At 56.7% G+C, this 24,759-nt stretch overlaps 15 protein-coding genes across 26 annotated transcripts; 4 read left to right on the top strand and 11 right to left on the bottom strand.

The window, feature by feature from the left end:
- Positions 1-4,076, bottom strand: KVP17_002453 (uncharacterized protein; the record flags this gene model as incomplete). 4 transcript variants are annotated; one of them, XM_068518728.1, is made up of 4 exons in its annotated part: positions 1-185; positions 224-1,183; positions 1,284-2,540; positions 2,569-4,076. In XM_068518728.1, coding segments are annotated over 4 exons (3,910 nt in total), but the record flags the coding sequence as incomplete, so codon positions are not given. The 4 variants fall into 4 exon arrangements, with proteins under 4 accessions (XP_068376118.1, XP_068376117.1, XP_068376119.1 ...); XM_068518727.1 differs by lacking the exons at positions 1,284-2,540; positions 2,569-4,076 and having other exon boundaries at positions 18-185; positions 224-1,260; XM_068518729.1 differs by lacking the exons at positions 1-185; positions 224-1,183; positions 2,569-4,076 and having other exon boundaries at positions 1,280-2,494.
- A 168-nt stretch (positions 4,077-4,244) lies between these two features.
- Positions 4,245-5,684, top strand: KVP17_002454 (uncharacterized protein; the record flags this gene model as incomplete). The annotated part of the gene is made up of 1 exon (XM_068518731.1): positions 4,245-5,684. One exon carries the CDS (start codon positions 4,245-4,247, stop codon positions 5,682-5,684), a length of 1,440 nt encoding a protein of 479 aa, XP_068376121.1.
- A 47-nt stretch (positions 5,685-5,731) lies between these two features.
- On the bottom strand, positions 5,732-8,971 carry KVP17_002452 (uncharacterized protein; the record flags this gene model as incomplete). 3 transcript variants are annotated; one of them, XM_068518725.1, is made up of 2 exons in its annotated part: positions 5,732-6,749; positions 6,777-8,971. In XM_068518725.1, the coding sequence occupies 2 exons, from the start codon at positions 8,969-8,971 to the stop codon at positions 5,732-5,734; spliced, it is 3,213 nt and encodes a 1,070-aa protein (XP_068376115.1). The 3 variants fall into 3 exon arrangements, with proteins under 3 accessions (XP_068376115.1, XP_068376116.1, XP_068376114.1); XM_068518726.1 differs by lacking the exon at positions 6,777-8,971 and having other exon boundaries at positions 5,732-6,670; XM_068518724.1 differs by lacking the exon at positions 5,732-6,749 and having other exon boundaries at positions 6,773-8,971.
- Positions 8,972-9,111: 140 nt separating this feature from the next.
- Positions 9,112-10,239, top strand: KVP17_002449 (uncharacterized protein; the record flags this gene model as incomplete). 2 transcript variants are annotated; one of them, XM_068518719.1, is made up of 1 exon in its annotated part: positions 9,112-10,239. In XM_068518719.1, the coding sequence occupies one exon, from the start codon at positions 9,112-9,114 to the stop codon at positions 10,237-10,239; it is 1,128 nt and encodes a 375-aa protein (XP_068376109.1). The 2 variants fall into 2 exon arrangements, with proteins under 2 accessions (XP_068376109.1, XP_068376108.1); XM_068518718.1 differs by having other exon boundaries at positions 9,166-10,239.
- A 256-nt stretch (positions 10,240-10,495) lies between these two features.
- KVP17_002447 (uncharacterized protein) lies at positions 10,496-11,422 on the bottom strand (the record flags this gene model as incomplete). Its single annotated transcript, XM_068518715.1, has 1 exon — positions 10,496-11,422. The coding sequence occupies one exon, from the start codon at positions 11,420-11,422 to the stop codon at positions 10,496-10,498; it is 927 nt and encodes a 308-aa protein (XP_068376105.1).
- A 206-nt stretch (positions 11,423-11,628) lies between these two features.
- KVP17_002448 (uncharacterized protein) lies at positions 11,629-12,572 on the top strand (the record flags this gene model as incomplete). 2 transcript variants are annotated; one of them, XM_068518716.1, is made up of 4 exons in its annotated part: positions 11,629-11,642; positions 11,673-11,978; positions 12,005-12,115; positions 12,143-12,572. In XM_068518716.1, the coding sequence occupies 4 exons, from the start codon at positions 11,629-11,631 to the stop codon at positions 12,570-12,572; spliced, it is 861 nt and encodes a 286-aa protein (XP_068376106.1). The 2 variants fall into 2 exon arrangements, with proteins under 2 accessions (XP_068376106.1, XP_068376107.1); XM_068518717.1 differs by lacking the exons at positions 12,005-12,115; positions 12,143-12,572 and having other exon boundaries at positions 11,673-11,982.
- Positions 12,134-12,442, bottom strand: KVP17_002451 (uncharacterized protein; the record flags this gene model as incomplete). Its single annotated transcript, XM_068518723.1, has 1 exon — positions 12,134-12,442. One exon carries the CDS (start codon positions 12,440-12,442, stop codon positions 12,134-12,136), a length of 309 nt encoding a protein of 102 aa, XP_068376113.1.
- Positions 12,573-12,590: 18 nt separating the features above from the next.
- On the bottom strand, positions 12,591-13,623 carry KVP17_002459 (uncharacterized protein; the record flags this gene model as incomplete). 2 transcript variants are annotated; one of them, XM_068518740.1, is made up of 2 exons in its annotated part: positions 12,591-13,259; positions 13,288-13,623. In XM_068518740.1, the coding sequence occupies 2 exons, from the start codon at positions 13,621-13,623 to the stop codon at positions 12,591-12,593; spliced, it is 1,005 nt and encodes a 334-aa protein (XP_068376127.1). The 2 variants fall into 2 exon arrangements, with proteins under 2 accessions (XP_068376127.1, XP_068376128.1); XM_068518741.1 differs by lacking the exon at positions 13,288-13,623 and having other exon boundaries at positions 12,591-13,265.
- Positions 13,624-13,669: 46 nt separating this feature from the next.
- On the bottom strand, positions 13,670-13,981 carry KVP17_002457 (uncharacterized protein; the record flags this gene model as incomplete). Its single annotated transcript, XM_068518737.1, has 1 exon — positions 13,670-13,981. One exon carries the CDS (start codon positions 13,979-13,981, stop codon positions 13,670-13,672), a length of 312 nt encoding a protein of 103 aa, XP_068376124.1.
- Positions 13,982-14,157: 176 nt separating this feature from the next.
- KVP17_002446 (uncharacterized protein) lies at positions 14,158-15,828 on the top strand (the record flags this gene model as incomplete). The annotated part of the gene is made up of 1 exon (XM_068518714.1): positions 14,158-15,828. The coding sequence occupies one exon, from the start codon at positions 14,158-14,160 to the stop codon at positions 15,826-15,828; it is 1,671 nt and encodes a 556-aa protein (XP_068376104.1).
- Positions 15,829-15,843: 15 nt separating this feature from the next.
- On the bottom strand, positions 15,844-18,356 carry KVP17_002450 (uncharacterized protein; the record flags this gene model as incomplete). 3 transcript variants are annotated; one of them, XM_068518722.1, is made up of 2 exons in its annotated part: positions 15,844-17,316; positions 17,343-18,356. In XM_068518722.1, 2 exons carry the CDS (start codon positions 18,354-18,356, stop codon positions 15,844-15,846), a joined length of 2,487 nt encoding a protein of 828 aa, XP_068376112.1. The 3 variants fall into 3 exon arrangements, with proteins under 3 accessions (XP_068376112.1, XP_068376111.1, XP_068376110.1); XM_068518721.1 differs by lacking the exon at positions 17,343-18,356 and having other exon boundaries at positions 15,844-17,217; XM_068518720.1 differs by having other exon boundaries at positions 17,262-18,356.
- Positions 18,357-18,641: 285 nt separating this feature from the next.
- KVP17_002458 (uncharacterized protein) lies at positions 18,642-20,724 on the bottom strand (the record flags this gene model as incomplete). 2 transcript variants are annotated; one of them, XM_068518738.1, is made up of 2 exons in its annotated part: positions 18,642-20,572; positions 20,601-20,724. In XM_068518738.1, the coding sequence occupies 2 exons, from the start codon at positions 20,722-20,724 to the stop codon at positions 18,642-18,644; spliced, it is 2,055 nt and encodes a 684-aa protein (XP_068376125.1). The 2 variants fall into 2 exon arrangements, with proteins under 2 accessions (XP_068376125.1, XP_068376126.1); XM_068518739.1 differs by lacking the exon at positions 20,601-20,724 and having other exon boundaries at positions 18,642-20,297.
- Positions 20,725-20,792: 68 nt separating this feature from the next.
- KVP17_002456 (uncharacterized protein) lies at positions 20,793-21,542 on the bottom strand (the record flags this gene model as incomplete). Its single annotated transcript, XM_068518736.1, has 1 exon — positions 20,793-21,542. One exon carries the CDS (start codon positions 21,540-21,542, stop codon positions 20,793-20,795), a length of 750 nt encoding a protein of 249 aa, XP_068376123.1.
- A 484-nt stretch (positions 21,543-22,026) lies between these two features.
- KVP17_002460 (uncharacterized protein) lies at positions 22,027-23,130 on the bottom strand (the record flags this gene model as incomplete). The annotated part of the gene is made up of 1 exon (XM_068518742.1): positions 22,027-23,130. One exon carries the CDS (start codon positions 23,128-23,130, stop codon positions 22,027-22,029), a length of 1,104 nt encoding a protein of 367 aa, XP_068376129.1.
- A 25-nt stretch (positions 23,131-23,155) lies between these two features.
- KVP17_002455 (uncharacterized protein) lies at positions 23,156-24,720 on the bottom strand (the record flags this gene model as incomplete). Its single annotated transcript, XM_068518735.1, has 1 exon — positions 23,156-24,720. A coding segment is annotated over one exon (1,565 nt), but the record flags the coding sequence as incomplete, so codon positions are not given.
- Positions 24,721-24,759: the final 39 nt, after the last annotated feature.

The raw sequence follows: 24,759 nt of genomic DNA, 5'->3' as shown, positions 1-24,759 counted from the left end.
TGTTGGCGTTGTGGTACTTGTCGTTGTCGTTGTGGTTGTAGGCGTCGTGGTACTTGTCGTTGTCGTTGTGGTTGTTGGCGTTGTGGTACTTGTCGTTGTGGTTGTTGTCGTTGTGGTACTTGTCGTTGTCGTTGTTGACGTTGTTGTTGTTGTTGTTGTTGTTGTGGTTGTACTCGTCGTTGTGTCTGATACTATGTCAGGCAGGGGATCTGGTCTGCAGTACAGTTCGATTCGCGCCGCTTCACTGTTCATGAGGGCTTCGTAGCACTCCACGTTGTGGTTACCTAGATGACTGGCCCACAGTGAACTCAGTCTGATTCCAGTCCAACCGCTACCATTGCATCCGTAGTTCTTGAGACCAGAATCTGAGTACTCAGAGTTTATAGGGCATTGCCCGGAGCAAGAAGTGGATGGGACAGACGTCGGCAGCAAACATCCGAAGTGAACCCCATCCGCCTGCATCTGCAAGAGATACACCGGGTCCTCTGGAGGGGTCCTACAATCAGCTTGCCCCAACGAGTGGAAGTACAGTACAGCTGGAAATATGTTCTGGCTGAAGGCAAACTGGGGTGCAGTGCCTCGGTCGTGAACTCCATCATAGCACACCGGCTGCAGGTCCGTTAAGAGATCCACTGAGGTTCCGTCAGCCTTGGGGTAGAACTCTCGGAAGCAGGAGTTTCGGAAGCCGACCTCTCTGGTGGTGACGGCATAGGCGCAAGCCTCGGAGGTATTTCCAAGTAGGCGCTCCTCTACAGACTCCACATGGGTGGTGAACCAGTCCGGGCCGTCGCAGTGGAACCCCGCATAGCGGTCAATTTCATAGTACAGTGGGATATAGGTGGGACAGCCGCTACCACATGAAGCAGCCGGTTCCTCCGGCGGTTCATTCCCGTCGGAAACTTCAATAAACGCATCCTGGTACAGAAGGCAAGCAAACACGAACTCGTCCCCGTCTCTACGTACACCCGAGTACAGGGAGCCAGTGTCCTGGCACTGGCCTCGTTGTACGCACCAGTAGTCATCGTTGCGGCACCGGTTTGTATGGATCCACCAAAACAGGTGCCAGACGTCTTGAACCTCAGAAACTGGCCATCGGTCGATTTCGAAAATTCCTTTCAGAGTCGAGGGATGTATCTGATTGGCGTAGCATGACACAAACGGGTCCAGAATGCGTATGGGCACACTAAGAGTCAGTGATAACAGGGCGAAACCTATCATAGCGAACCCGTATCGCGAAATCTGGCACTCACCACGTTCCATCCGTATCGAAATCTGGCACTCACCACGTTACGGAAGTCAGTCGTTCTATGGCGAAGCACTCAGGGCACCGATCCTCTGCGAAGCACGCTGGACACACCACTAACGAGCAGGACTTGCAGGGGAGCTTATTCCCTCCGAAGGTAAACGGTGTCTTGCAGTGCAGGCACTTCGATACCAGCCGACTTGGGATTTCCCACATGTACGACGAAGGGCGGCAAGAGCCAGAGGGCTGCGCAGCGGACGGCTGCAGAAAGGCGGAATGGGGCCCCGCTTGGATGAGCAGGGACCGATCCACCTCAGAGCACACGCCGTGGAGCTGCATCAACCTGCTCAGCCACAGCCCCGTGTCACCCTCCGGAGCGTCGAGTAGCTGTGCCCACTCAGGATGTAGTCGTCCCCCAGACTGGGAAAGCCGGTAGGGCACTGAGTGGCCACAATTCACTAACCGACCGACGCACCACAGGTCCCGCTGCTTCCACGCAGCCAGCAACGGGGCCGGATCTCGCGCACCATACACGTCCGACAGGGAGGAGAGTAGATAGACGCCAGCATGGAAGCTTGCCTCTGAGGCGTAGAGGAGCGCGGAGCGCCCGCCGTCGGTCGCCTGCGGGTCCGCGCCCATCTGCAGCAGCATTTGCAGCCCGGTGAGACTGGAGTGCTTCGCACAAAGGACCAGGAGGGCGTCGGCGTGTATCCTCATATCCTCCCGTCTCGAGTGGTAGAGTTGCGACAGGGTATCCTCCATACGCAGCATTCGAAGTATTGCTCTGGGGCGTAATCCGTCGTGGGATAGAAGCCTTCCCGTTGGATCGATAATCAGAGTAGGAGTCTTGCCGTGGGCGAAGTAGAGCCCGTAAGGACTCGAGACCATGGCGCCGATGGCTCGCCACTCAGTAGACTTCATTACGAGACGTTCTTCCTGGGGACTCTCCTTTATGCTGTTCACGGACCTGGATTCCAAAATATACGAGAACAGGTCGAGAATAGAATTATCCGCCACTCTAGATGCAGATCGAAACATGTCGCCGACCGCGCTCTTGTGGGGGGAACAGAGGATGCCTAGCTCCAAGGACGGTGGGCAGTGCACCGTGCGGGTAAGTCGGTAGAAAGCGAAGTACGCCGACCTGTACGCCACGTGTAAAAGGTTGAGCGGCTGCCGTACCTGACTTAGCAGGCAGTGCTGCAGAGTGCCTCGTTCGCCTATCCGGAGCCCCGCAGGCGTGCGCGGAGACATCTCCTTCGGCGGCTCGACGGAGAACTCACAAAGGATGTCGTCGAAGCTGTGTGTGAGTCCCCGACCTTTCTCACGATGTCTCCCCCGTGGAGGTGGGCCTAGCAGTTTCCAACGGAGATAGAGGCTTCCGAGGGGAGATCGCCGGCTTCACGGGCAGCGGCGCGGCTGCCGAAAAAAGGACGGGCAGTTCTCGCTTGACGAACCATCCAGGGCGGCCTCTGCGTGACACCGCGGCAACCCTGCGGCGACGCTCGTGCTTGTGTAGAACCAGGGCCAGTGGTCCGTGGTTGCCGCACATCTGGTGAGGCAGCTGGCCTTGCAGGCTGCGCAGCAACACGTCCGCGCCTCCCTCGAGCAACAAGTGCACGAGCATCATGTGTCCGAGGTGGGCGGCTAGGTGCAGCGGCGTCCAGGCGTTGTGGCCTCCAGTGATGTCTATGGAGAAGGTTTTCGGGCATCGACCTTCGATGGCATGGATGCACGAGCCTGCCAAGCAGCCCTCAGCAGCCTCCGAACGCTTGTGCAGGACATAAAGCACTGCGTGGACTTGCCCCCTGCGCACAGCAAGGTGTATCGGCGACCACCAGTTGTCATTCTGCTGGTTGACGTCACAATTGGCCGAGATCAACGCCTCAGCGAGCTGCAACGAGATTTGGGCACCTTTGTTGAAGATGCTGAATAACACGTGTAACGGCGTGTTGCCATCCTCGTCTACGTCTACGGGTGCACCGGCCTCCAGCAGCAGCTTCACAGTGGCCAAGTCCATATTGACCACTGCCAGGTGCAAGCACGAGCCGAACGGGCCCGAGCAAATACCCACGTCGGCGCCGCTCTCAATGAGAAAGCGGGCAACCTCAGGATGCTGCTTCTGGATAGCCAATAGCAGCGGCCGAGGAGATTTCGCCTGGCGGTAGTCCGGTGACACGCCATGTGATATGAGGGCTTTCACGACGGCAAGATGCCCATGTGCTACGGCCGTGCCGAGTAGTGCCTCGAAGGCGGGGTTCGGGTCGAAAAGACGAACGAAGTCGACGAAGCCCAGTGGGCGTTTAGCCAGCACGCTCCAGAGATCGTTGGCGCTACGCTTGGGGGGTTGGGGGCCTAGATAGCGCCACCACTCAACGTCCAGCGACTGCACTTGCGAGGCTGCTTGTGGCAACCGTTCGATGACGTTGGAAAATATTCCGAGGGAACGCAACTTCGGCAGCAGGAGAGCTTCTCGAGGCAGATCACAGATGACATTGTCGTTAAGATTGAGGAACTCGAGCTGGTCCGCCGCCTCCAGGGCCTCCGAGTTGAGGACTGCGATTCGATTGTTCGCGAGGGACACGTGAACCGTGCACGGCTGGATGAGGCCGGGTGGGATGCGGTGGAATCTGTTGTGGTCCCCGCGGAAGGTCTCTAGTTTATGGGGCCTGTCGCAGTTCAACCGTATTGGGAGATTGGTCAGGAAGTTGTGAGATACGTCAAGCTCTCTGAGACCGGTGAGAGATGTAAAAAAATCCTCTGGTAACTCCACAATAGAGTTCTCACAGAGGGTCAGAGAAGTCAACGCACGCAACCTATCCCCGCCGATGGACATGACTCTGGATTACTGTGTGTGGCTGGGCCTACGCAATGCTGACGTCTGCGGACTCAGTTAGTCCGACCCGACTGAGGTTCAATGGGTAATCTTCCATCTCAAATGACCATTTTCAACACTGCTGCGCAGAGCACAGAGGGCTAGCTCTCTCTAATTTATCAATCAATTATGCACGGCCAGAGTCTAGCAAGTGTGCGTGTAAGGGCCCTGTTCGTGGAGTGGCTCGCGCAGCCTGACACCGAGGTGCTGCTTATGCATGGGCTCGTGCCGACCCCGCGAGCTATACAGAGCCAGGTCCATCTGCACCTTCCGAAGTCGCCGACAAAGAAGCGACCCACTCCGGAGCCTGCGCCGCCGCCGGCACGGCAGAGTGTCGCGACGTCCAGTCCGTTAAGCGGCCAGGAGGCTCGCGTGCCGCGTTTTTTCGATGTGCATCCTGTAACGCCACAGGTCGACGCAACAACACGGGAGCTGCTGGCGCAGATGGCCACTGACACTCCGGCCGGACTTACATTGGAGACCTTCCAATGGTTATTAACTAATCATTTGAAGATGTCGAAGTTCATGTCCCAGACACTCCTTGAACGCATTACTGAAGAGGGTACCCTATCCAAAGATGATGTGGAGGCCTGGCTGGCCTGTGTATACGTTCCTCACGACCCTATCCGGACGTTCTTTTTCGCCGTCAAGCAGCCGCAGAACGACTTCATAGAGCCCGGCGACCTGCAGCCCTTCATCATGGAGCTTCTAGCCCGACACGAGGGAATGAATTTCCTGGCTGGGAGCTTAGACTTTCAGGCACGATTTTGCCAAACGATTATCACAAGGATTTTCTACGCCCTTGATCCTCAAGACACTGGACGGATAACGCTGCCAGCACTTTCGATGTCCTCCCTTGTTAGCACGTGGAAATCTCTCGAGCGGGAGGCAGACCTGAACTCCTGCAGGCGATTCTTCAGCTACGAGCACTTTTACGTCATCTACTGCAAATTCTGGGAAGCCGACCTGGATCATGACTTCAAACTCGACCGACAAGACCTCTTCAGATATGACGGCCACGCCTTTCACAAGGCCACTGTTGACCGCATATTCGATCCTGACTTTCAGTCCTTCCGTTCTGGAACCGCTGGGATGATGGACTACTCGGATTACATTTGTGAGTGCGGTGGCATCTTGACACTAGATTTGATTATCAATGATGAAGACAAGACGACTGACCGGAGTTTGGAGTTCTGGTTCCGGTTCGTGGATTTAGATGGCGACGGTGTAATCCGCCGGCATGAAATCGCTCACTTTCACGAAGTTCAGATGGAGCGGTTGGAGGCCCTCGGGCACGAGGTTGTCTCGACTGAAGACATTCTGTGCCAACTCAACGATATGCTGCAGCCTTCCAGACCTGGCCAGTTCACGCTGGCAGACTTCAAAAGACACCGCACCACATCAGGCTTCTTGTTCAACATGATTCTCTCGCTGACGAAGTGTCTGTCCTGGGAGAATCGTGATCCTTACAATGCGAGAGCGGACGTCGTGGACTTTCCGGAAGATACCGACTGGGACCGGTTCTGCCGGTGGGAGTATGATCGCCTCGTACAAGAAGACGAAAGCTAATGAATCGATGACACGCAGAGAATGTCGTATCTGTTGAACGTGTAAACTCATGCAGACACGTCTGACTCATTGGAACCCGAAAACGAGCCCGACTCGGAATCCGAATCGGAATCCGAACCTGAATCCGAATCTGATTCCGAACACGAATCAGAACCGGAACTGCTCTCCTCGCCTTCAGCCTGGGAGATCCAGTGGAACACCGCAGGGCCTGGCACGTACTGACAAGGGATCCCACCGTCCCTGAACTGGGCAGCAAGCTCTTCGGCCTTGGCGGAATTGTAGACCGCGTTGAAGTACATGCCCTTGCCAAAGTCGCCTGTCAGGGGCGGAAGGTGTGCTCCAACTTTCTGCAGGTCCTCCACAGTCAACGCCGCCAGACGCTGAATGCAGGTGCTCGCCCAGTTGAGTGGCAGCCCCCGAACTGCATTCTCTAACGCGTTATCAGCGACGTCGAAAAGCGTTGCGTCCTCGTTGATGAAGCCGAAGGCCGTTAGGTTTATCGCACACTGCAGGTCCGACGCCGACATGGGCTTGCGTAGGTGCTCCGCGATGCTCGCCTGGCTGGCCGCAAGGCCCTTCACTCCGTCGGTAGCCGGCGCCACCCGCAGGACCAAAGCGCCATCTTTCGGGCGATGTACAAGCTGCACGCCATAGGAGTAGCCGCTGCCGCGAACAGCCCGGTAGAGAACGCCCTCTGTGGCACTCAAGTACTCGCAGAGACAACGGAGAGGTAGGAAGTCATCATGTTCGTAGCCCAAAGGCCCCTCGCTGGTCAAGGTTACGTAGGCCGTCTGGGCGGACCCTACGCCCGTCACGACTGCGCGCCCGAGTTCTCCCTCGACAGGTTGCCGAGTTTGCAGGTCGAAGTATGCGGGGAGCCGTTGTCCAACGATTCGTGGGGCCCCTCGAGCCACTAGATCCGAGTCAAGCAGTCGCTGGACATCAGGTGCGGATATTGTCCGCAGGTCGCCGCCAATATGCAACATCAGTTGACAACCGGATCGGAAAAGGCCCTCGTAGGCCGCGGTGAGACCCGCGACATGTTCACCAGCATCGACTGCCGCTCTGTGTGAAATATCTCAGGATGCTTACTGGCATAGGAGGCGGTGCTGGGCCACGAAACTGAGCCGGTTTCCAATGGCCTGGGGTCCGAAATGCAGACACGTGCTCAGGCAGGCCGCGATGTGTCGAGTAGATCGCCTCATGCGTTTGGCTTTCTTCTTGAGAGAGGCAGCGGTCGCACTAATTTTACCAAGGTCCATCTTGTGGCGGAGTAGACAGTCACAGAAGAGTTCGTAGCCTGCCTGCGCATCTTCCCGCAGTGCGACGGCCTCGGCGCAAAAGAGCTCAGTGCTGTTAGACGGCAGCAGCGTGCTGCCTTCGAAACCTTGCCCGCACTGATATGCCACGAAAAGATCCGTGAGTCGCTTCTGCAAGTCCTCAACGGAGTACTTCTCGGTGCCATCCGGATGTCGGACAGGCATGTCGAACATCAGCTCAGCCAGCAAGGTCAGATACTGCGTATGCGGAGCGTCTTCCGGGACTCGCGTCACGACGCTGAACTTCACAAATTTGGAACCGGGCACATCAATTATCTGTACAGGGATGGAGCAGGTATCTAGCAGAGGGTGGAGGTCGTGAGTGGAAGGCTCCAGGTTCGAGACGCTGCGCACGTCGAACATGCGAACGTGCCCTACGGAAACGGCAGGGAACTTCTCAATCATCCAGGCCGGCGGCGGCGCCTTGAAGCCTCTGACCGCCTCGTCGACCTCCAGGTTTCGTGCTTCCAAGGCATTGGCGCCAATGGCTTCTACAGTTAGCTTCTCCCTAGTGGACTTCTCTTCTGAGATCTGCTTCACAAGCTTTTTACTCGGCTTCGCAGCGACTTCCATGACTTCGGACCACTTAAAGAAGAGGTCGAGACGGGCCAGCCACTGATGGTGCGAAAGGCCCATGAGGTAGGCATGTATGCTATCGAGGTCGAGCTCCTTGGCAAGCTCCTCAGGTCGGTTTTCACCGTACAGCAGGAATCCCGCCAACATGTCGAAAGTAGACTCGTGCGGTTCTGTCTCTCCGCTCCAGAGCACCTCCTTGAAGGCGCTGTCGATCATCCCGCGGAGAACATCCACGTTTACTGGCAGTCTCTCCAGCGTATCCTGTAACACGGCGGTTGCCTCCGCCATGACCTCCACCGGCACGTCAACTAGCGCCACCGAGTGATATCCGTCCACCATTCGCACGTTAAACAGGCTGACGGATCCGCACAACGGGTCGAAGCCGGACTCCAACACGTCAGCGATGTCGCGGAAGGCGGTAGTCCTGCATACGCCGGCTTTCAGTCGGTAGCCCTCGACGAAAATCATATGGAGCGCGGACGTGGATGACTTCGACAGGTACGCCTCCAACGCGCTGAGCTCGGCATGCGCTTCGCGCATGGCCCAGAGGCCAGTACGCCACGAGAATGTCATACTACCGGTTTCTTCGTCGTCGCTTGGGAACTGCAAAACAGCGCTCCGCTCCCCGCCAAGCGGCTGCTTCTCCGCAAGTAGATGTCGGAGCTTAGGGATGGAAGGACGCTTGGACACGTAGTACCGCTCCAGGTCAGCCATAAGTCCGAGAATCCGCTGCTCATCCACACGTCCGATAACGACCAGCGTCATGTTCGGTAGCACGTAAGTCTGCTCGTGGTAGGCGACTACCTCCGAGTGCTTGAGGTTGCGGAGGGAAGCTAGCATTCCGCCGGTCTCGTAGTGGTACCCGCTGTCAGGCCCATACATTTGCCTGGCCACGCCTCGTTCCATGACTGATGCTTGGTTCGTTTCCCTCTCTTCCATCTCGCTGTAGACAACGCCCTTCGACGCACCCTCCCTGTCAACGTGATGGACCTCAGACAGGAATGCTTTCTCCTGGAGTAGCGGAAAAAAAAGGTGGTCAAAATACACGGGAATGATGTTGTAAGCCCCCTCGTCTCCGGCGATCTCGCACGTGTAGGCTGTGTGGTCCACTGCAGTCCAGGCGTTCGTTCCCTGGGCCAGAAATCTGTTTGCCGCGTGATCCAGCACGCCTTTCACCGGGTAGGACTCCGAGCCGAGGAACACGAGATGCTCGAGTGTGTGCGGAAGACCGTTGTCCGCTTTACAGATGGTTGGAAGCATGAAGTTGATATGAACGATGGGACTTTCGATCTGCGCCAGAACCACCCGGAATCCGGTGAGCTTAGATTGGTGCACTCGGACGGAGTTTCCGAAGAGAGTCACCTCCGTTAGGAGGTCGTAATGGAGCTGCATATTAGGAACCGAGTATTTCGGGTATATTGCGTTGTTGCTAGTTATCTCCTTGTCTTTTTGTTAACGTTCGGGTAAGATGGGGAAGCTGGCGTGGCTGAGCACAGTGCTACCAGAGCATAATTGACGTGTCTGGTCCGACGATGCTCGTCAGCAAGGCGCCGCAGGTGCAAACAAAGATTGCACACGGATCTAGGATGCTCTTCTCAGACAGCCCGTACACCACCTCCGAGTCCCCGCATATCGATTTCATTGGATCGACAGACCTCTGCCAATGCCCTGAAAAGTTGGATAGTTTTGGGGAGAACGGAGTCTGGGTCCTCGATCGTGCGCATCGACGGTTCACGTGCTGGATTCTCAAAAGCCACTGGGAAGCGCGTACCCCTCGACCTCCCTCAGGCTACCCCTTATTCACTATGCATTATAAAGTCGTGGAGGATCCAGAAAAAGTTGCTTCGACAACGGGGAAAGTGGCAACAGAAGTAGCAGTAGCAGTAGCAATACAGGAACCCGCAGGAGAGGACGATAAATTGAACAAATGGGAGACGAAGCGAGCACTTGCTGCCGAGCGTCGAAATCTGCTTCGAGAGCAGAAGGTAGAGCGAATCAAAGCGAGCCAGCGACGCAAGGCGCGGCAAGCGGAGCAATCGGAGAACAAAACGAAAGAAAACAGCCAAAAGCGCCACACGATTGGAAACGCCGTTTCTGCGGAACCAGTGAGGAAACCGCCAAAGACCCGAATGCGACTGAAGCGCCGCTGCTCGATAGGTACCGAGAGTCATGAAGCCTACGCTGCTTCTATGCGCAGGCCGGAGGCACAGGGAGTGGGGACACAACCACTAGAGGCACAGGGACTGGAGACACCGCCAGTGGAGGCACATGAAGTGGAGACGCAGCCAGTGGAGGCACAGGAAGTGGAGGCGCAGCCAGTGCAGGCACACAGAGAGGAGTCACAGCCAGTGGAGGCACACGGAGTGGAGTGCTACATACATGATATCATGAGGCTCCTGGAGGGCGCAGTCACTAGAATCGTAGACCAGATCGCACTCATCGCTGTACCCGCCTCCATCCCGCCCGCAGAAACCAAGTCCACCAGCGTAACCAAGTCTACGCAGTGTGGCCACGGCCGCCGAACACGAGTCTGGTCCGACATAGACGAGTTGGCGGATGCCGTGAAAGTTGTTACACGCGCAGTCGCGAAGATCACGAAGCTTCAGGCGCCCAGAAGTCCAGCTTCGTTGGAGCCTCGATCGCCTATTTCAAGTCGTTAGCGGCAGCTTGTTGTAGACCTTCGATATGTTGTTGCAACTCAACCAGCTGGCACTCCTTTTCGTAGAAAAACATAAGGGGGGCTGTGTCAAGTGGCTGGCAGTCTCACCAAGAAGGATAAAGCCAGCCATGCCGAGGAAGACGACGGAGCTCACGGAGGTCTTCGTCGCCGCCCAGGGGTTAAGTCGGGACAAGCCAGCTCCCATATTAAAGTGTGAATTCGAAGTTGTTCCTACTCTCCAATCATTTCTCTGTTCGTTACATTACACTTCGTTGAAGGTCATCTACCACGCTCATGAGCGTAGGGTAGTCTGGAAAGTGGTCTGTCTTAAGGCACCTGGCCTGCGTCGCCACTCCCAGCGTCTGCAAAGCGAACAACGTGGCCGCTTGGAAGACGATAGGCACCTGCTCATCATCCTTACCCGCGTAAACGAAAACTTGGTTACCCTTGTTAACAGACTGTGGTAGTGTTGCTGGCGGGTAAAATCCGAAGATGGAATGCACACTTCTCCACACAGGCTTGCGGGCGATGGCAAGATACAGAGCCATGCAGCCGCCTTGACTGTGGCCCACGATGCTGACGTTCTCCGGCGCTAGGTTCTGTCGTTCCATTGTCGCAGTGACCCGCTGCAAGATGAAGTTTGCTGCGGTGTCGACGGAGTCTGTACGGTCTCGTTTGACCTCCTGCGCCAGAGTGGCTGCGTTCACAGAGGCCGTCTGGTCCTCGAACATCGGGAACCAACCCATAGAGTTGTCGCCGTTCAAATCCCTCGAGTCCAGCAGCAGGTAGCGCGTATCCGGCAGGAAGGGTGCCATGTTTTTCACCTGATTGACCATGGAATCAGCCGTGCTGCCCAGCCCATGCAAAAACACCACCAAATGCTTAGGATTCTGAGAGCCGAACTCTCTTGAGAATCCCGGCACAGGATCTAGCGTGGCCGCGGTCCTGAGCACGGCCAAAAACTTCTCCAAAGGATTCCCTGGCCCGGGGATTCTATTGAGCATGTTCCTCATAAATTCGTCCTTGACATGGAGCTCCCCTGTTAGCTGCGCCTTCGAGGGATCCTTCTGCTCTTCAGACAGAGCGGCAAACTGTTTGCGGGCGCAGTCAACAGTCTCGCAAAGAGCAGAGCACAGGACGCAGGCGCCAACACTTCGTCGAGACTGGAGCGCCACGATTCTCATTATTGAGAAAACCGCAGATTTTCGACACTGACAGATGGTATCGCATACTGGCTGCAACTCGGATCGGAATCTGGGGAAGCCAATTCAAAGGGTCACAAGAGCCAGTTCGCATATTTTTTCATAATGTTTCTATTTAGTGACCTTTAGCACACGTCAGTAAAGCCTTTGACGTGCAACTGATAATTCTTGTGACGTAAACCAGAATAATGCAACTCGCTCAGTGAGACTGCGTCTGGGCTCCTCATTGCAGATCCAGCTATCCTCCCGAAAGCGACGACCTCCCTGTGCGCATTGAGGAGTCTGGGAACTCGCCCCCCACACAACATGAGACCTCACAAAGCGCTGGTGTGGAAGTGATACAGCCAGCGCGGCACCTCGAATTGCCTTTGGAAGCAGAACAGCGTCGTTCCAAGTCGCCTAGCGGTCACGCCGCTTTCTGTGTGGACGAGATCTGCACCTGCGGCATGCACAGCTGTCCGAAAAAGTTGGTCCCCATTCCCTTTACGGGTAGCAGCCACTACCGCGAGACTTTCCGACCTGTAACCACAGACGCTCTGTGAGCCGCAGATAAAGTTGACACAGATTGGCCTCCATTGCCGCCTTCGATACGGCGCCTACCAAAAGTTCTGGCCTGCCATTTTCAGGAACCACAACGAGCGGCTCGACGTACACCGGCTGTGTCGGAAACCAATTGTGAGTATCCGAGACGACTCACCACAGACTCAAGGCCAGCGGGCTTGCCTCTCCGCCGCCTGCGGCGCCGCCGAAACCCGCATCTCTGCCTTTCGCTGGGACTACTACCACGCAAGCCTCATACCCGCCTCCCCCAACCTCTGCGCTGGTTGCTGCCGGTACTCCGCCTTTGACCGAGCCTCCGAGCAAGCCCCCGCCGGTGCCCTTCACTGGGGTGACCACCTCCCGAGCAGACTTTACACCACCCAACCCCCACGTTCTCGCAGCCGCCATCTCTACGTGCGAGGCGCCAACGCACACCATACCGCCGGAGACGCGCGATTTCATGACGAACTGTCAACGGTCCTATCAAAAGCCGCCCACGCAGAAGGTCTGCCCTATTCTCCTGCTTCCGCCTGTGCCGCCCTCAAAGACTGGCCACCAGTTCTATGATCCGTACAGCCGAAGCTGGTTCTAACTACGTTCATGAACGAACTTACTGTAGACTGACTCGTCCATTCCGCAGGTTCTCGTAGACTTGTCGCCTTCTGGAAGTGCGATTCAACTTGCGCATCACCTCGCACACAATGTCTCTATCGAAGGGCAACGGGCCTCCTAGCGAAACTTGCAGGCGGCGCCGCTCGAGGAGCGAGAGAGGCGAATACAGCTTTCGCAGGCGCTTCCGGGCGCTGATCGAGTGCGCGATGTCCCGAAAGCCTTCAGGCAGCGAGTCGTACATCTTGCGTACAGGGCAGAGCATACCTTCTCGGTCGTGAAAGCTCCATTCGGGGGACAGGGTCACCTCCACCTGCCGCACCAGCTGGCGGAGCCTCTGCTCCTCGGGTGTATCTGGTCGAAAGGCGACTGGAGGGTGGCCTTCCAGGAAACTCTTGGCACGATGCCCGAACTCGGCAAGGCGACCCTCTACCGCGGACGAGAGGTTCTCCAAGCCCTCAGTATGCGATACTGAGAGCTTAGGCCCGTCGAAACTTGTGAGCAGTGGAAGATAGGCGGCGGCCATTTCTAGGAGCTCCCCAGCGTCTTCGAGCTTCGGCGGATGTCGCATTGGGACGTCGCCGAGGCAACCCAGCCCAACAATGAGTTGCAACAGGTCCACGAGAGGCAAACTTCTCCGCGGACTCACAAGCAGCAGCGCTATTTTTAACTGCATGCATAGAGTAACTAGGGCTCACCAGTGATTCTCGGTTGATCTCCAGGGCTGTCTCCAATTCGTCTGGGATCGCCGTGAGCGGCAGTACGGGAGCATGCAGCCGCGGTTGCAGACAGAACTCGGTCCAGTGTCGGAGGTTGCGAGTCAATGACTCAACGCCTGGTACGATTCCCAGATTAACTCGGTTGTTCCTCATAAGAAGATGTGGTTGGAAGAGAACGCCGAGTTTTGTGGGTAGAGAAGTCGGTTTATCGCGCACGAAAAGGCAATTCAACTTGTTCTGGGCTGCCAACCTAGCGGACGGGAAGGCCCCATGGCCGTAAGCCATCACAATTCCCTGAGACAGAAAGTTTGCCATACTTCTAATTATGGTGTTGTTTGATCAAATTGTTCATATGCTGTGTTCACATCTTGAACGCCGCTTCAACCTTCTGCTTGTTCGCCCCCAATACTGTTGCCACAAGCGTACCCGCTCTGTAGAACCGGAAGGTAGGCAGAGACTGAATGCCATTTTGTTCACAGACATCCTGTAGCGCATCAGCCTCAACATCGACACTTCGTGCTACCACGTCCGGATACCGCTCAGCAAGTTCAGCGAACACTGGAGTCATCATCTTGCAAGGTCCACACCAGTCGGCGAAGAACTTGATTGCGACTAGGCCAGGAGATTGGAGCACCTGCTGGAACTCATCTGCGGTTCGTATCTCCGCGACCATTTCAAGAATTTATACATTTCATGAATATCAAAGGTCTGAGTTCCGCGTCGCATGGCAGGGCTCTCTGTGCGTCAGCACTGCCGATAAATTACGGCCTCGAGCTGATCTGTGCAGCAGTCGCAAGAAAGGAGCACGAACGACCGACGTCGCAACTCGATTGCGTCGAGAGCACACCAATGCCGGTGCGGCTGACCTCTTCTCTTAAGACGGACCTAGATGACTTCGACGACCTTGAAACGGACGGCGACGCCTCCGACGTAGTGCCACAGAGGGCGTCGATATACGACAGCCTCCCTCTTGTACTGGAGCCGGCGATTGGCTCCGAGGAGGACGGTGACGCCTGCGTCCACTACAATGGATCGGGAGATGATCTGGACGACGTGCGCTCCGAGGCAACAGCGATTTACTGCGACGGGAAGCCCATTCCCTCGGGCTTGTTTTCGCTGTTTGGGACCGACTCGCCGCCAACCTTGTCCTCTGGCGGCAGTGAGTACAGCGAACGGGTGACCTTTCCGTTGTATCCTCCCCACTTGAGCCCTCAGTGTTCTACGCCTCACAGGTCACCAGCACCCAACGCCGAGGCTGCCTCGCCGGCACCCAACTCCACTGCGAGCACCTCGCCGACACAGACGGCAACAAAATTTCAAGCTTCTTCGCGAAAATCAGCCCGTCTGGAATCCTTGGTGACTCAACTTCGGACACCTACAATTGACAAAATGCCCAAGGATTTGCAAAAGCCAATTGATCTCTGGTGCCCTTCAGCGAGCCCGGTCCCAGTAACTGGGGGGGAATTGCGCACACAATCCCACGGCAGGAAGAAATCCTCCTACGTGGACCAGCCGGTCCCAGTAACTGGGGGGGAATCCTCCTATCTGGACAAGCCGGAGGCTCAAAAAGGCCTGGCGCCAGATTTGACAAATAAGGTAGCTTCTGCAGGACTTCTAAGCCTACCGATGGACTTCCGGTTCGTCATTCCCAAAGTAACGCCACCGAGTCTTATAACCGACCAGCTAACTCTGCTAGGGATCCCTTCACGGAGTTTCGGGAGCCTTCGCTCGGTTGGATGTCCCCCAGCGTTATCCTCCGACACCCTCGAAGACCACGTGCGCGATATGGAGGTGGTAGGAACCAGACGCGTACGTATGTCGACCACCAATGTGCGTTCGGTGCCCCAGACGTCCTCCGACCCAGTTTATTGGCAACAGCTGCAATATGTGGACCTTTTTCCGAAGAGTGCCAACAATGTTCCACCTGCTCCCAGTGCCTTGCGAAGCAATCCAAGAAAGAGTGCCAACAATGTTCCACCTGCTCCCAGTGCCTTGCAAAGCAATCCAAGAAAAAGAAGACAGACGGTCGATTGGGTGAACTCCTTGCCGAGCCCCCCTACTATCCCGGAGGCAGGCCAAACGATGAGCGACAGTGCTACTCTATTCCGCAGCTTCGACGCCCAGCGTTTCACAATGCCACAGCAGTCAGCCCAATCTGACATCAGCACCACTCCGGCGGGGACACTATGGAGTGGTGTGCCCGCCGCTACGGGAGGAGTGCGCCTTGTGTGCTCATGCGGACAGGCGCAATGTCCAGACAAAGTGGCGTACAGTCTTCGGACAAACATAATGCAGAAGCAGAAGTATCGGGATCTTCGGCAGGCGCAGGAGGTCAACCCCGCAGCGTTCCCTTCCTGGGCCCCCCCCATGATGAACACATTGACTCTCAGGCTGTTGAACGATGGGGAACGACTCGCAGCAATGGCGAGGGCCGTGGGGACGTCCAGTGCTGCGTCCTCGAGCGCCACGTCGACATATCCACCAAACGTCCCAACAGGCGTGGACTCATTCATGATTTAACAAAATACATTATGGCTACAAAACATGAGCATCTGTTTCACGCCTCACTTCTCGAATAACTTCCTCAATGGCAGGTCTGAAGTCTGTGATCATGCTGAGCACGGTATGGCCTGGCAGGTCTAGCGTGTTTTGCCGAATGGACTGGCAGGCCAATCGGTAAACGGACTCGTCTTGTTCCAGCAGCTCCTTCCTGTTAATCCAATTCATGGGGTCCTTGGCTGCAATATGCGCCCGCGTGAGGCGTTTGGCCAGCCAGTTCGACTCGGAGGTGGGGGGTATCGCCTCGAGATCGAGGACCGGATGCATGAAGTCCGAGACTCCTTGGGGATCGCGGTCCAGGCCCATTCCAAGCGCGTCCAGTACCTCCCCCATGTGGAAAAACGATCCGCATGCCACGAGGACACAGTTCTCGACGGCGGCAGTTTGGAACGCCAGGCTTGTGATCCACTGCACGCTTCCCTTCAACATGTCGTGCGAAGTCGTTGGCTCCACAGGGGCCCCAAGCGCCGCGGGATCACTATTGGGTTGAGGCCCCGGCACTATTTTGGGCCTGGAGTGGTTCACGAGAACCTGGAGCTCCTTAGGAAGCGAGTCGACGCTCGTGCCCTGCAGAGCTTGCGTCAGACAGTCCTCCAAGAGCTCGGAATCAGTCGCGATTCGAGGAAACAATGCATCGCGCAGCAGTGACACATCCTTCACGCCGTCTAGTATTTTTTGCCGGAGGTACGGTGTGAAGATATTGGCCTTCTCCATGGAACATATCATCTCCGAAATTGACCGACACCTACTCGACTCCCCCTCGAGCAGCCACACACGCTTGAGGTAATGCTTCTTATTCCTACAGAAAGGCCCATCAGCATCTCTGAAAATATGCAGGTCTCGAGAGGTCCCCAGCAGCAGGTGGAATTCGCAGAAGGGGAACGCGTTCCAGGCCTCTGTCAGCGCGCGACTCACAGCGTCATAGTTATGTCCCACGTCCAGCACGACTCCTACGGGACAGGGGTAGGTGTGGAATCGCATCGTCTGGTGGACGCGGACATCGCGTCCGAGAACGCGCAGTCGGACCTTCAGCTCAGCGATCTGCTGGGTCCGCTCGATGTAGTTCTCCGAGAGCCGCATGCAACGCTTCTCTCCAGGGTTGTCGACCTCACCGAAAATCTCCTCCGACGTGTACACTGATGTCTCCGCCGGATCCATGCCACCTTTCGCCCAGTGATAGCACAAAAAATGAGCCACGACGTCCTCTCTCACGGTCGCGGCTGCAATCTCCGGTTTGACCTTTTGAGCAGCCATCATCAGCTGCACCTCATCCCGAATGTCGGCCAACTCCGACCAGTCCATGAACTGCTCGACAAGGTTATCGAAAGGCAAACACCTTGCGTAGTTCATCTCTCGAGGTACACGCGGACGCAGAACGGGCAGTAGATCGGCACTCAGCTCGGCAGCCAACACGTGGCACCTGCGTGCAAAGCCAAGCACGCGGTGAATCTGTGTTGCATTTCGCTGAGTCTCACGTGCAAGGCAGCCACTTGCATCTGATCTATGCGCAGGATTTGTTGTCGGCAGAGGGGTCGGACGCACAAGGCCTCGTCGATCACGCTGGGCATCGTTGGTAGGGGAAGTTCGCTAAGCACGGCGCGAGCAATAGCCTTGTTCTCCTCGTCAACTGTGCTGAAAAGGTGCGAAGGGACGAATATTACCCTGGATGAGTTCTCCTCGGCAAGCACAACTAGCGGCTTCCTTGCCGCCTTGGGCCCGATTATGGCTGGGACCTTGGGCTTGAAGATTCCAGCTTTTTCCTTTGAAATCTCGTCCAGGGTGTTGCCCAGGAACTGCATGTGGTCCCAACCTATGGACGTCACGCAGGCAGCAGCGGGTCTCACAATGACATTAGTGGCGTCGAGGCGCCCCCCCATGCCCGTCTCTAGCACCACGTAGGTGCAGCCGCTTCTGGCGAAGTAGGTGAGGGCGGTCAGCGTGCAGGTTTCAAAGAAAGTGGGCCTGTCGAGATCGTATCGCTTTCCTAGGTTCCAAATAGCATGAACGCACTCCAGTACCGAGACCTTGTCCGCGATGACGCCGTTCACCACAAAGCGCTCTCTAAGCGAGGAGATATGCGGGGAAGTGAAAAGCCCCACTCGTTCTCCAGAGAGAGAGAGTCCCTCCGCGATCTTCAGACACACGCTGCCTTTGCCGTTCGTGCCGGCGACGTGTACAACCTTGTACTGGTCTTGAGGGTCTCCGAGTTTCCCTAGGAAAGCCTGCATTCGTTGCAGACCTAGCTTGATTTGGCCGGCAGAGAACAACAGGCGAAGGCACTCGCTATACAATTCGTCCACGGTTTCAGGTGGCAGGCCGCTATAGTCGGGCCCCAGCCAGTCACACTGGTCCAGCGTTCCGATCACGCGGTGGCCAGTCATCAGCCCGGCAACGTGTGGCACTCGAGCGACTCCGTCATCGGCGCAGGCGACATCCCAGTCGAGTTCGGTTTCCGAATCCTGGTCCAGGTGTTTTGCCCTAGAGGTCATGAACCAATTCGAACTTTCGACAATAGAATTTTTGCAAAGCACTCTGACTATCAAAAGTATCCACGGGGGCGAGAAGCCCTCGTCCGTCCTCTGGGAGGTGCTCTCGGGCGGCCTGGAGGTCGTTTTGGAACTCTAGGCGGCCTTGGCGGTCTGGGAGGCCCGGAGGCCGCTGGGGCCGGCTCAAACGCTCTCACGTCGTGTTCATCTGGGACCTCCACTGCAGCTGCTGGCGCAGTGATGCCCTCATCCACTACGTGGCGGCTGCGTGGCACCCCTCCTTCTCACTCACTGGAAGTGCTTCCAGGCCACACAGGATAGCACGATCACTAGAATCAACCCGCCCACACCTGCTGCTACCGCGACACTGATGAACCCAATCCGACGGACTGCAGCGTTAGGGTCGAAACTGCTTGGAGTGGTGCAGGCGTCTTCGTTGCAATCCTGGGTTTCCTCAAGAGCCAGGGTGCAGTCGTAGTTGATTCCCTCGAAAGTCAATGACCGAGTACGTGTCTCGGTGCCGCCGCCACATAAGGCGGTGCATTGTGTGAACGCGCTCCAGTCGTTCACGGTGCACGGCTTGCCTAGCACCGCCACCATGAACCGCTGGCCAGCCACCAGCGACTGGTGTGGCAGCGGGATCGGAACCAGAGTGCCTCCCGCAGGCTCGTACAGGATACCCATGCTGGTGTTCCACACGGTAATCAGGTCGGGGTTCATGGCCATGAAGACGTCGTCCGAGGCGCCGATGGCCTTGACGTTCCCCTGTGTAAAGCGGCCAGCGACGCTGTCGTCGCCTCCCAAGGCACTAGAGCCCCAGGCAAAACAGGCACCGTCGTTCCGACAGGCCAGAAAGGCCCCCCTGGTGGAGAAAACGCGGGAAACGTTGATATCGTACAGCTGCCGCAGGCGATCCGCGGTGGTCGTGCCGCCAGTGTCATGTTTCCCCCACAATACGGAGTCCCCGTTTGTCTTCACGGCAAACAGTGCACTTTCCGTGAAGGCCACGTGTTGCACGTCAGTCTCGAGGTCGGTCTTGACGGACTGGTAGGAGGTGAATCCGTCACCATTACCACCCTCCTCACGGCATACCAGTCCGTCGCCGGCACCCCACGTATGGAGCTTGCCCACGTCAGTGATGGCCGCGAAGCAGTTGAACCGCGCGAACACGGAGACCACCAAACCTTCGCCGTCGTTTCCATCCCGAATCTCGGAGGGCACGTCGTCTGTTGTGAAGGAAATGTAGGTGTTCCCGCCTCGCAGGTTGTACTCGCCCCAGGAGCGAATCTTCCGACTGCTCATCTTGAGAGCGAATCCTCGGGTGTTGGCCACAACATCGGCCACGGCTGACACGTTGGCTGCCTGAACGCCTCCTGTGCGGGAGTTTCCGAAAGCAAACAAGAATGAGGAGCTCGTGAGGATTGCTACGGCCTGCTCGTTGCCAGCCACCTTCACCACGCTGGTGGCGCTGCCTTCGACTTGGTCCTGGATGGTGGATGGCAGAACGTCGGACGAATCCAGCGGCGTGCCATTGAATTCCTTGAACGCCGCGTTTCCCAGGAGTAGCCAGCTGCCACCGTTGTTCACCACCATGAGGTTCGACTTGGGGCTGGGGCAGTGGATGGCCTGGATGTAGTTCAACGATTCGCCAACTCCGCGGATGTTTATCGAGTTGCAAATTGTTTGGTTCCCAACGCACTTCAAGGTTGTGAACCCAGGCACGTCTCTGGGTACGTGGAAGACCAATGCCTCCTTCAGCGCACAGATTTGTAGAACGTTGGTGACTGTCCGTTCACTGTTCGAGACCACGCATGTGGTGCCATCCTCCATCACGGCGGCACTCGCAATTAGCGGCTGTTCCCCAAGCATCTCATCAACGTAGCTGCCGATTAGGGTGACAGTACTCGGATTATACTCCTCCGCGAACCAATGCATCGGATCCATGTAATTGCGAGACTTCACCTCCTCCTCTACCACAGCGAACCGCTCCGTTTTGGCTGTGTTCTCCGCAGCAGCCGCTGTGTACTGCTCTGACCCGATCACCAAGCCGCTCAAGTCAGTCAGATCCGGGGTCCTGGCGACGTCTTCCCATTTACACAGACGTATAGCCAATCCCGATCCTGCATCCCACACTTGAGAAATGTTTTGGTTCGCTAGGATTTGATTGTAGACATGGTCAGTCTGAACTGCGTCGTCATCGATGTCCACACTGAACACCACTGTTTATTGACGCTGCTGAAGACTCACGGGCTGTCTGGTCGTTCCACCAGTCAGAAACCTGGTCTGCGGTTGTGGTTGCCGTAGTTGCCGTAGTTGTTGTGGTTGCCATTGCTTGGTGGGCCAAAGCACCCCATAAGACCCAACTTACCATGTGTGCCAATTTTCGCCTCTGGATCGAACTCGGGTGCAATGATGAACGCTTGTTTGAATGTACTACAATCACCTATCCAACCACAGAATTAAAAAACAGCTCCCTGCTAGGGCAGTCAAGCTGATCAGAGACCATAGCAGCCCCCAACAGCGGGCCGCTCCCCCGTACTCCTCCGCGAACATCACGGCGTCCGACTTATTATTCGGGTCTGCATACTTCTTGAAAAGAACGTCGTGAAGGCAGTCGTAGGTGGCGGTCATCACTGTAACGCTGCCGATAATCAGCAGGCAAATTCGGAGGAGTGAGACGCCATGTAACCAGGGCATGTCGACGTTCTCTTCGAGCGCCCAGAAAGCTGCGGGGACGGCGGCCAGAAGCAGAATAATCACTCGTAGAACGATGCCATACCCTACACGGCATCCGCAGCAGGTCTTGTCGTGTATCCTGAGCACTAGGACTGCTCCGACACATGCCAGAATGTAGAACACAGTGCCTACATAGAGTGAAGGACGGGTAACAGTGCACACTAGGAAGAATCCGCCCCACAGGACTGATCCTATGTAGCCAGCGCTGAGTATGAGGCCTCGTGAGCCTCCACTGGACTTGACGAAGCCCCCGAAATTTTCAGAGATTTCGATGCCTTTCACCTTGCCTCCAGTAATGACAGTCATAAGTGCATGAGACGACTCATGTAAAAAGACGGCGACGAGCTTCAAGGGGGCGAATACCGCCGTGCTCCACAGTAGTGCGGATAGGGCGACTGTGACACTCATCGTGATTATCGTCTCTTGCTGAGTGGGATTGCAGCACCAGGACATTGTTGAAAGATGCGAAAACACTGTATTAATTAATGTTTGGAGAAGTGTATCCTTCCACGACGCATGTTACGCCTTTCGGTAAGGTCTACCCAGCCCCAGCACATACTCCACACTGTACGAGACACTCAGGTCCAACTGAAACTCGTTGCCCGTCTTGTGGGATGTGGATCCAGGACTTGCACTTCTGCACTGGGCCGCATGTGGTGGTGTATGAGCCGCGCCGGCAGCGCACGCGAGAATGCCTCTCCCAGTTACTCGTGTGAGCGTCGGGAACCGTTCAAACCAGATGTGTTACAACCGCTATGGAGCTCGTGGCCAAAGGATTAGCTTGGGCTCTGACCTGTTGCGCAGAACTATACAATGATCGGAAAAGTTGCAACGATATAATTCGACGTGCTCTAACGGAGGAGTCCTCGTCGAAGAACTACGAAGTCACGGTCCGCAGAAAGGGGAGAGAACGGAGTTAAGAAGCAGTCAACGGGCCTCAGTCGAGTGCGGATGCTGGACGGGTTTTCTGCAGGCGCTGCTTAAAATCGAGTGCGGCTTCCCTCGCGGCGTCCAAGGAGCCGTTGAACCGGTTCAAGGGGAAGTGAATCTCCTCGTAACCATCTGGCCCTTTCCATCTAACCAGCCAACGGTTCATTTTTTTTTCGAACCGGACGCCGCTCATTCCAGATCTGTATCGGAGCTCTTCGGTAGCTTCGCCGCTCCGCACTCGCGCTTGCCACTCGAGAGCCAAAGGATAGGCTTTCTCTGCGAAGCTGTTCAGGCTGAAGTGCTTTACGAACACACGTCGTCCGAGTCGAGCAGTGGCCTGCCAGTATTGTCGAGGACCCAGAACACGTAGGCGTGGACGCGACGTAGAGTCGCCTGACGGAGGGGCTCCAGTGGGGCTTGGGAGCTTTGTTTGGAGGCTCCTATCCTCCCTCGTCAGATCGGCCTCTGCGGCGATTTCTGGTGGAACCTTTGGCCGCCGGTACATAGAGGTAGCTTCTACAGTCGCGGCATTCAGTGTGTCCAATCGTCTCCGCTTCGCGTGCTGCAGTTGGAGAGCGCGGCTTAACGCCGGCGATCGCTTCCGCGGCTGGACGTCCATAGCTGGGCTGTTGCCGCCCTCGGTGCTCAGTTCGGAAGATTGAACTTCGTCATCGGAATTCAAGGATCTCGCTTGATAGTCTTGCAGGTACTGGACAGATTCTTTAGCAATGGGAGACACCGGCATTGACTCCTCGACGAGAGAAGCAGAGGCACCTTGAGAATCACAGTCGTTGACAGCAGTTTTGCTGCTTCGGAAGATGCCACCAAAGTCATCGCCGACATCCACCCACGCAGCTCGTTTTACGGTGTTTGTCGTCGACGTCACTGCCACCACCTCCACATCAGGCGCTTCCCCGGCCTTCTGAGACGAGAAGAGTGGCGGAGCGTCCTCCAGCTCCATCAGCCGCTGTACGAACTTCTCGTCGCCTACTATCAAGTACACCCAGCATGCGTAGCGCAACATGAGCATTGCGCGGTCGTATTCGTTCACCACGTTCTCCCTACACCAGCTCAGGAGCTCCGTCTCGGCCCCGGAGAGAGATGTTATCATCTGCTGCTATTATCGCTTTATACCGCTACGAAATAAGAGCCACTATCACGGTCGTATCGTCTGAACGGCCCTCAGCAGTCAGCCGCCGGCGCCAGGCCGTCTCGGTCATGACCTTGACGTCCTCTACCAACTCGTCTTTTGTTTGTCGACGGTTGCTAACGAACCGGGGTACCTCTTGCGGTTCGAGGGTGTCCCACAGTCCGTCAGATGCGAGGACCAGCATGACACCAAAGGCGGTGTCTTCCGATTTGGGTGCTTCTGGTGAGAACTGCACGAATTCTGGCTCAGAGATCACGCCAAACTGCCTCGCGTGCATATCCCCAAACGAACGGGACACGCAGAGCCCCGCGTGCTGGATTCGACTCACCGGCTTACGCAGGTGATCAAAGAACGTTTCCTGAACGGAAGATCCCGCTGCCTCTATTCTCTCGCGCTCCAACGGAGAGGCTGGATTGTGATCGGGGGTCTCTATGACTCGCCGAGCTTTGGTACCTCTAAAATGCAGGCTGACCGTCTTCGAGTCGCCCACGTAGCCCACGAAGACGTCTCGCTTGTGGCGAACGGCGACGGAGGCCGTACAACCGCTGAACTCGGCGTTAATGGTGCTTCGAGCCAGTGTTTCGTCTGCGGTCTTGAATGTGTGCTTTATCCATGAGAGGATACGCCGTGGCTGCAGGTTCTCGTAGTCCAAGGAGGCCTCTCGACTGGGCCAGCAACGGTCCACCTCACGCTGAAACGTCGTGGACACCAGCTCCGCAACATGGTGACCATTTGCACCGTGGCCATCAAATATGCCGAAGACGGTGAGCACGGGGCAGACCTCGATAATAAACCCTCGGTCCTGCCCCCCAGCAGGTGCGGGCCTGCCAATCTTGGCGTCCTTGTACCCCTCCAGCCCAACCAGTGCCGCGATGGGGGCTGGGTCGCGCGGAGTCGCAGGAGGCGGGCTGAGCGGAGTCGGTTGCTCCAGAGGGGAAGGGGTGCCTCTGGAGGCCTCCACGGGACCTCTTGGAGAATCCAAGGGTCTCAGCGTCTTGAAAGCCTCCCCGGAGCCCTGGACATTCGCTGGCCGAGGAGGATCTAAGGGTCTCAGCGCCTGTCGAAAAGGAACCGTGAACTCTCGTGGAATCTCGACAAGCTCCATCGGTGACCCCACACGGAGCGGCTCTCTTGGGCGACAGTTGACTCTAGAATCTAGTGGCTGCATAACCGGAATGTAGGCTCCAGCACCATCCCCTGGGGTGCACAAAACTTGGGGACCCGACGGACGCACATAACTCCTCAGTTCAGGAGCCTTGAAAGGTGGCCCAAATCCCTCTCTAGCCCCGGTCCACCCTGGGGACCTCTTGAGCGTGGCTGTATCCTGAGTCACTGGTGCCTCGGCGGACGGTAGAGGAGGCAGCGTCATTGTTGACCGCACTGCCAAGCTACGGGGTGGGTCGTCTGGAGCGATCACCGTCCGGGAGGTCGCTGTGTCGACATAGAGCTCGATTTCCGCCAGAACGGATTTTAACTTTGTCTGAAGGGCTTCGGGTAGGCTGCGGGTCTGGAGGGCACTGGCCGCCGACTGCAGGGAGGCACTCAGGTTACCTGCGTCAGGTGTGGTGACAAGGGCTTACCAGCAGCCAT

The sequence above is a fragment of a genome (genome assembly GCF_019968985.1).
Source record: "MAG: Porospora cf. gigantea B chromosome Unknown PgB_NODE_268_length_24759_cov_121.003, whole genome shotgun sequence".
NCBI classification, from domain to species: Eukaryota; Apicomplexa; class Conoidasida; order Eugregarinorida; family Porosporidae; genus Porospora; species Porospora cf. gigantea B.
This window is presented reverse-complemented; position numbering and strand designations above follow the sequence as displayed.